The following is a 9,141-nucleotide window of genomic DNA, read 5'->3' as shown; positions in this document are numbered from 1 at the left end:
GTGATGTTGTTAGGAAATGTGCATGGCAGCTGGAAGACTTGGATATGAGTCAGACGTATTCTCACATTTGACGCAGTTATTCCCTGTCTTGCAATACAGAAGGCACTATTAACTACGTAACTGCTGACTTACATAACAGAAGAAAGTTAAACTTTACCATAACTGTGGCAAGTTTGCTATTCTTTTGCAGGCACAGCAAATTCTACCAGCAGGATTGTAGAATTTGGTGGTAAGAAAAGGAAGACTAAAGATTCTTAGCAATTTGTACTTCAGATGAGCTCAACTTTTCATAATGTCCTGTGGAGCCATCACCATACCTTTACCATGACTCAGAATATTGTTTATCTAAGCTTTTTGATACTAAATCTTAAACTTATGAAAATCTGTCACTTCAGTAGAGCTGTTGACTGTGAGCCATAAACTAAGCTATTTCATTAAGAATTGGGGAAAAATGTGAAAAGTTTAATCTATCAGCCAGGTGACTAGGTTGGCCATGCTGAAAACTACAAAGAATATACTGTGTTGAGCAGTAATGTCTGAAGTGTCTTTCATAAATTCTTGTTTCGAAAGCTGAAAAATAACTCATAGCAAACATTGACTTGGAGGCAATATTGGTAATGCTGCTGCAGAAAGAGAGAGTGAAAGGTTTGCTCTCCAATTTTTTGAGACAGTGAGTCTGATTTTCCATAAAAAAATAATAAGTAAATGCAAATTTACTTCAGTTCTACCTTCAGTGTTCCATATCTCCTTGATATGTGAGCTCCAATGAGAGAGCACAGGTTTAGGTACTCAAGTTTTGTCTGGAATATTTTCTAGCATCTTAGTGAACTGTATTTTCAGAAAAAATCCTCTCCAGAAGACAGAGGAGGAAAAAAAGCACATTTTGCAAATATTTTTTTCCCCCCACTTTTTCCTACAGAGAAAATAAAAGATTTGGAAAATTCTGATCCCCTGGGGCAAAATTACCAGAGTATGGTATGTGTATTACTAGAGTAAGGTATGTGAAATGTAATTCCCTTGATGCCTTTTCCATGCCATCTCTTCTTGGCTCAGTCCATTTCCCTGTAGTAAATCTCACAGATGCTTGAGCAAAGCAGAACTGCTCTAATATTATTTTAAATTGTCAAATATTTTTCCTTGTGTATTGATGTAGAAGCCTCTGTGCAGAGGCAATTTGAAGACTAAAATTTTCTAGAAGTTGAGTGTTGGTAGGAAAGCTTACTCACTGAAGTTATTTCCTACATCTCTTCCTAATCTTCAGTAATTGTGTGTCACATGTTTATCCCCACTTGTATCTAACTGGACGAAAAGGAAATGTTTTGCAATTTTATTCTCAGAGGATGAGATGCTGACTTCCAAAGAAGGAAGTACTATGAGTGGAAAATAGATGCTATTCTTAAAATTTCTATGCCAAACCACTTAAGGAAGGGCATGTGAGAACGTTATACTGCAGCCAGCATCAGCAATATTGTATTTACACCTTACAATATTGTATTTGTTGGAATGAAAAGTAATGCCCATAACCCAAAGGCTGCTCAAGGTTACAGTGATGAAATTAATTCTGTTTCAGTTTTACATCCATCTAAATGTTGACTCCTTTTCTGATGGTAATTTTGGATTAATCTGTTGGCAGTGTGCATGTCAAAATGAAATTCACCCGCATTACTTTTATGTCATTGCTTTAACAGTTTCATGCACTGTTCAGCCTTCTGCTGCTTGTCTCTGTGGCTTGTTAAGTTTTTGTCAAGATGTGCTGTAGAAGGCTTAAATGCCTCAGTGAAGGAAATACAGTGATTGTGTATGATACATCTCTGAATTCATAATTTGGCTAAATTTTACCACAGCTATTTTAGAATCACTGCGAAGAGAGTTCCAGCAACCCGGTTCAGACAATCTGTGCTTGGAACAAAAGGAGTGATGTGTATACTTTGCAGTTGTATGGTCATGTGTAAGGCTGTGTGTGCTCTGGTGAAATTCTGGTGGGTGGAAGAACAGCAGAACAAAATCCTGTGGCCACTTCTGCAGAATATTACTGATAGAACATTGCTGCTTGATTTGGCAGCCTGTGATCAGCAAGTCAGGACTACAATAACAGATATGGAAAAGATCTCAGTCACCAAGTGTAATTGTACTTTTTGAGGTATTTGTACAGTGGTCATCCTGCGATTGCTGTGGCAAGACCGTAATTAGATTTCCTCTTAGTATGTTAACTAATAGAAACAGACCCCACATTCTTGAAAATTTGTTTATTCTTCCTAAAACAATAAACCAAATCAGGTCTCAGCTGAATTCCATCTCAAAGTTATATAAATTATAATATAGGCCCTTTTCTTCTGCAGTGTGATTCAGAATGAAGATAATCTTCCACGTAGAATCTCATTTTAAAAATCAGTATATTGCAAAATAAATTTACCCTGTAACTAAATGAACGTTAAAGATTAGCTATGTTGATGGAACGATTGAAAATAGTGTCATAAAAGTTTAAGGGAAGGGAAACAATGCATTGACATAACCATGACTCAAAACACATCTTTTATCTCTGCTTCTGCATCTGCTGCTATAACAAACACACTTGTCATGCAACCAGCTTTTCTTTTTTATGCTTTGGAATCTAGCAGTGATTGTTGTAGCACTAGTGTTGGGGCTCCTAAGTCAGACATATAGTGGAAGCTTATGGGAAGCTGTACTGCTACTCATGGGTTTCAGGAATTTAAAGAAAAACACCCCTGTTAATACTCAGCTTCGGAACCTAAATATGAAAATCCTTCTTGTCACTAGTTCTGCTGCCTCTTGCATAGTGACAGCATGCAGAATTATAAGTAATATGTTTGGTAATAAAAGCACCTGAACATCTGAAATTGGAAAGAGGAAGGTGACTTCTGATTAAGATGGCTAGAAGCAGGAATGGCATGAAATTCCACAGAATGGTCAGCTCAGGTATAGATAACTTATATAAGCTTGGGGCAAAAATAATAATGATAAAGTGGAATTAATTTTGCTGCAAAATGGTTGGTTCCTTCAGGTTGTCAAATAATTTATGGTAAATACATTAATGCATACATACAGATGTTATCTGTGTATCACCAGTAAGGTTCTTCTGGATTAAAAGCCTTTAAGGTAACTGAGCAAGAAATAAACCAGGCTCTGATGTCTACCTCAAAGACTGATTATTTCTGAAAGACATATAAAACAGATGGTAGACGGGATCATTACCCTTCTAGCAATAAGGAAACAGAGACAGTATAGTTTAGGACACCTTCTAATGCTAGCAAAAGTACAAATACCTAAGACTTTTGGAGATAAGAATCTGTCTTTATTTCTCTTCAGATCATCACAGTCATGTAAACTCAAGTGTGAATTCTGTTAGAGTGATGTGAGTGCTTAAAGACATGTTGATAGCCCTTATTCCCTGGTGTGGGATGTCACAGCAAGCCACATATATGTCAGAAGAAGGGACAGTGGGAAGTTGTTGGTCACTCTGGGAAGCAAAGACTGCAGAAGGAAAATTGTCCTGCGTAACTTTATAGCTCAAGAAGGAATCATGCATGCTTCCTGTACAGGCAGGACAAAGCTGGAGCAGAATAAATCAGTCTCTAAAATTTAGAGATGCTTAGCTAAAAATAGCTCTTCTCCTACACAGAATATATAAAAATTATAAAAATACTGGCACATTGAACTGAGATATGGTGCAACTTCAGTTGAAGGATGATTACCTTTCCCAGTCCCAACAAATGAATGAGACTGGTTCCATCGATATCGAGAAGTTTCATGGCAAAGAAATCTGAATGGAAAATATGCAAGTTTCCAACTTACATCTGTCAGCATACACATCCATTTTAATCTAAAAAGGGGTCAGGTTTGCTGTGTACATAAGTAATGGAAACCCTTTTTCTTCTGAGGTGATAGTTCTAGCCAAGAGACTACCTAGAAAAACACAGGGAGGAAAAGAAAAGCTCAAAATACAGTCCTTTGGGAATCTCCTAAGTGTTTTTAGAAAACATGTCCAAACTAAGTGTTTTGGTGGCATAAAACCCAGAAAATTCCAAGTTGGGAGATGTCTCTGAGATATCATAACAAGTTAAGTCTGGTAAAGTAACCACTGAGGAATGATCTCTGTAGACTGTGTTTTTTCTTTGTTTTCTATGAATGGTTGGTTCTAACCAACCATTACTATTGTAATTATTACTATTACATATTATTACTATATGTAATTATTGTAATTATTACTATTTCTAATTATTACTGGGTTTATTTTTATTTTCCAAAAAGGAAAATAAAGTTATAAACTTCCACTGTTAGATTCATGAGGGAGAAAAGGACTACTACTTAATTTCAGCCAGGATTATTGAGTGATACACTATGTAAGGGTAAGAGAAGTGCAAATTTGTATTCTCAGATAGAGAAAGGAGAAAATCTAAAACCTTTTGAGATGTATTGAAGAAAAACAGGAAGATGTTCAGATGGAGTCTAGGCTATAGTTGAGATAAAATTATTAAATAAAAAAAAATCAGCTAAAGAATATGCTTTTATGATAAGAGGATGTTTCCAGTTGACTAGAGCAGTCAAAAGGGCTAAGTAAAAACTTTCCGTGATGTTTTGAAAAATATAAAAGTTCTACTTATAATATGTTTAATGAAAGTAAGAAATATTTTAAAGGATGAAGAGGATTACAGATTTCTGTTCACTGCATTGAAAATTTTTTGATGAGGAAATGTAGAGACCGGCCTGGGAGCTTTAAGAAGTAAACCCTGTTAATGCTATGAAGTAGATGTGTTACAAGATGTCTTGAAGGAAGTGTGCTTTACCTCAAAGAGCCTGTGTTTTGTCTTTGTCTTATGAAGAGAGTTGCAGAAAGACCTTCACAAAGGAACTTTTCAGCACAAAATCATGTGCATGTGAAAATCTTCTATTTCTGAAGCAGCATTCTGAACTGGTTCCTGATTCTGTTTTTTACTTTCTTTCTTCTCCCAATGACCCTCCCATCTTTCTCTGCACAAAGCAAAGCTGACCCCATAGCTTTTGTAGGATCTGATGTGTGACAGCAGACTGTAAATGTATCATTTATGTAGAAAGTAAGCCAGAATAAAGAAGAATGTTTAGCAGGATTAGGGACGGTAACATTTTTCCATTTTTCCTTCTTTTTTTTTACTTTTTCTCTAAAGCTAATACTAGTGAGAATCTCTCCAACTTTGATGGAGATTCTGTTGCACCATGATAAGGTTTGAAGGAGCACCTCTTTTACTGTAAAATTTTTGAACTTACTGTGTCACCCAGTCTCAATTATGTTTTGGGTAAAATATGCAATATGAGCAGTATTTTGGTTTAGATGTTCCCAAGAGCTTTTAAAATTAAAGAAATAAAATAAATGCCTGCAAAATAATTTTACGACACATGATGTGCCATTTTATTTGCAAGGGTTACTGTTAATTACTAAGAGCTTCACAAGCATCGCCTAATTTTTTACAGAAATCGTTCTATCTGATGATGAAAAATGAAAAAATTCTTTGGTTTTGAAGCCTCTATTTTAGGATCTCACCTTAAAATATCTTCAAGGGATTTCTTTGTTCATCCACCCCAAAATTCATTGTTTGTTATGGGAGTTGCTGAGGGTTTAACTTGGCGTGAACATTTGAAGGATTTAAAAGCACAGCATCCTGTAGATGAAATAGAGCAATAAAAAATTACATGATTACTGAATCAATATTATACTATTTCCTTATGCTGTATTCCTTCATTTATGGTGAAAAACGATTGTCTGTTTACTTCTTATCTTCTGCAAATATCACATCTGTTTTTTCACCCCTCCTCTTGCCTCCTCCCTTTGAATCTCCTCCCTGTGATAGAATCAATTGCCTCAGTGGGTATTATAAAAAGCCGAGTTTCCAGTGGAGTTCCCATTCACCCTCCTTAGCCACCATGGGGCTAAGAGTGGCCAGCCTCTTCCTCCTCTGGCTGGCTCTTTCCTCTGCTAATGAAATAAAGAAAGGTAAGCTCTAGAGATGGAATGGTAGCAGACTGCCTCCTGGAAAAGAGGGAGAGAGTTAAAATATCGCTGTGGAGCTGGAATGAGGCAGTGCATTTAAATAATATGCTGGAGTTTTAGGACGCCTTAAATTGCTTAAGCTTTCAAATATTGAGGCTGCATTGCGTGGACAAAATTAGTAGATACTACTTTCTTTGCAGAAGTTAGTGCCTGTATCTACTGCATTGATTTCTGGTTTGATATGCTTGGAAAATACTTTCAGAGTTGCTTTTCTTTCCATGCATTGAGTCTTTACTAGGTATGGCAACAACTTGACAGAAAGGAACTGTAGGACTTTGAGAGGTTCATTGTTAAAGCAATGAAGAAATGGATGATTGTGTCTTCTGTTACTTTGGAACAACATAAGTTGGTCTTCAAAAATGTAATGTAATAACATTGGAAAAAGCTAATTTTGTCATTTAGGACATTTTAAATCCTTTTCCAAAAGCTCTAACTTACTGTATTTGCTGTAAAATTTGAAGTAATGGAATGGAGCACTCTTACTGAAAACTGCTTTTTAGAGAAAAAGGTGATGAACTATATCCAGTGATCAGGTTTGGGCTATTGAACTTGGTCTGTTGTGTCTTGAATTTAGCAATGGGAGGATAGCTTTATCTTGGATTTGGTCTTCCAGCTGTGAGCTCCGGGGAGGATCTCTCTGTAGCCTTCCTTCTGGGGAGGGAAACATTCCAGCTTGGCTGGATGTATCTGGTATGATTGATACCATCAAAGTATAGTAACCTAGAGGTGTTCTTAGTAGTTTTGCTTTGTCATGTTAAATGATCCAAGAAAATCTTGTGAAGATGAGAGATATATCAAGATTCCCAAGGAGGATCAGCTTTTATTATTTGCCCCTAACTTACAGTATCTGGAGATTCATCAGATATTTTGTTAATTTGTATTATTTGTTGGTATAGATGACAGGGAAAGGAAAAAATCATCTTCATGTTTTGCTATTACAAAAACTTCTTTTATTTTTCTCCTCCTACTATGGCTATTTTCTGACCTATCTTCTGAAAAATTTCTGTCTTGCAGCAATAGGAATCACTACTGCTTTTAGGAAAATAAATAATTCCCTGAAATCTCCTGTTGTGCACAAGCCCTTTCATAACCTTTAAACTATTTGCCTTCCAGAGTAGGTAGTACTTTCTTGGTTTCCCACCTGTTTCGTTTCTAGAACATGTTGCACCAGGAAAGAAGATGGTTCTTGGGAAAATTTAATATTGATAAAAATAATACTGTGATTCAGAATAAAATCATATGCTTGGCACAGAAACCAAGTTAGTGGTCAGTATTAAGTTTCCTCACCTCATGCAGATAAGTTCCTTCACCTCAGTGAGGATTACAGGATATACCGTGGCCTCAGAATTATTTATTAATATCTTATTCACCTTTAAAGATTTTAATATTTTCTGCTGATCTGGCAGATACTTGATGAGGCTTGAAATCTATGGAATCACTGTGCACATAATTGCAAGTGGTTCCTACTGTAAAATGAAACACCTTTTTTAACACTAGAGCATTTCTTGCACTTCTTTTCATATCTATTTCTTTTTCATCACTTAACAGGAAGGACAAGAAGCCATGGCCACTATGTCTGCAGCACTTGGGGAAACAACCATTTCAAAACTTTTGATGGAGACGTCTACCAATTCCCTGGCATTTGCGAGTACAATTTTGTTTCCGACTGTCGAGAGGCTTACAAGGAATTCTCTGTCCACATCCAGCGTGCTCTCAACAGCAATGGCCATCCTGAGATCCAGTATATTCTGATGAAAATCAAGGATATAATGGTCTACCTCAAACCAAACCTGGTTGTAGTGGAAGGGCGGATGTAAGTTCCTTTACTATAATGTTATTCAGAGAAATGTGCTGGGAAGATAAAAGCAGAATTGATTTTTTATGCAACTGTCTGTGTATCACTGGAGAAACTGCTACAAAGAATTTCCACAGACAGACAAACAAACAAAAAATCTTTTTGAAATTCAGCATTGAAATTGCTTTGGGGAGGGGCTTTAGTTTCAATTGTCATTTCTACACTGGCATAAGGGATTACTTAAATGCAAGTCAGGAATATGGTTGAGTGAATTGTTCTTCCAGTTGTGCAGAAAACAGTGCAGCTTATGAGCCAGATTTTTCACTATCTTAAAATGACATAACTTCATTTATTTAATGGCATCATCTTGAGTTTTACCTTAGCAGATGGTCTAGCAAATCCTTGAAAAGTAAATGCATTTCTCTGTGTTTTTTTCCTTTTATTTTCTGACAGAAGAGTGTAGTTTTTTCTGATCTTCATAAATAATTCTTTAAGATCTGATGGCCATTTCTCAAGGGAGTTTAATAGATATATCACAGGTCAAAATTTACACTAATTTATCTGTGGCAATATGTACTTTTTTCAGACTAAGCAGTGTTATTTTTCTCCTTCTATAACATGATTAAACAAGAAACTTCTCTGACACCATTACTGATGCTGTGTCTTCACCTAGTCTTTCCTATCATTAGCGTATCCTTGTAGTGTGTGCATTTATACTCTGAAGCAACTCGTGAGTTAATTAGTATGTTTTAGCATAATTGAAAAAAAGAGAACTTTTTATTTGTCATTGGAGAACTCAGTTTTGCCCAAAATTCAACTTTTGCTCTAAAGTTCACAAGCCACTGCAATGAAAATATGTTCAAAGATTGAAGGTAACATTCAGTTTTCCAAAAATTATATTAGAAGGCATGAAAAATGAAAGAAAGTTACAAAAAATTAATTCTTCCCTCAAATTGAAAAAGCTCTTAACTGTGTACTCAAGTCTTAAAAAGAACTCCATGAAAAACAAGTTAGAAGTCCTTTTATACTGTTTCTCTTAAACAGAGCCATTTTTGTCTTAGATAAACTTTACTGTCATAAAACAACAGATCCCTGCTGAACAGGTTTTTGCTGCTTGGATTGAATTTATGTTTTTGTAGAACTTAATTTTCCGTATTGATCCTGAAATGATAAACGATCAAATGTCATGTAAAATAGCATTTTGCAGTGCTGAAGTGAAAACTGTGAAGTAGCAAAGTGTATGGATTAGCCTTCAGGTACTTGATCCACTGACTGATTGAATGTCCTACTATTAGAAAAAAAG

General features: G+C 35.9%; 1 protein-coding gene across 1 annotated transcript in view; it reads left to right on the top strand.

Moving 5' to 3' along the window:
• Nucleotides 1-5,899: 5,899 nt before the first annotated feature.
• Nucleotides 5,900-9,141, top strand: part of MUC2 (mucin 2, oligomeric mucus/gel-forming) — a 57,320-nt gene continuing 54,078 nt past the window's right edge. The window contains exons 1-2 of the mRNA XM_086895680.1: nt 5,900-5,986; nt 7,592-7,856. Coding sequence (XP_086751806.1) covers nt 5,917-5,986; nt 7,592-7,856 — 335 coding nt within the window. The 5' untranslated portion in view covers nt 5,900-5,916. The remainder of the gene's footprint in view (nt 5,987-7,591; nt 7,857-9,141) is intronic.

This window comes from Cyanistes caeruleus, chromosome 6 (assembly GCF_971803275.1).
Source record: "Cyanistes caeruleus chromosome 6, bCyaCae1.hap1.1, whole genome shotgun sequence".
Lineage (NCBI taxonomy): Eukaryota > Metazoa > Chordata > Aves > Passeriformes > Paridae > Cyanistes > Cyanistes caeruleus.
The sequence above is the reverse complement of the archived record's forward strand: the minus strand, read 5'-3'. Positions and strand labels throughout refer to the sequence as shown.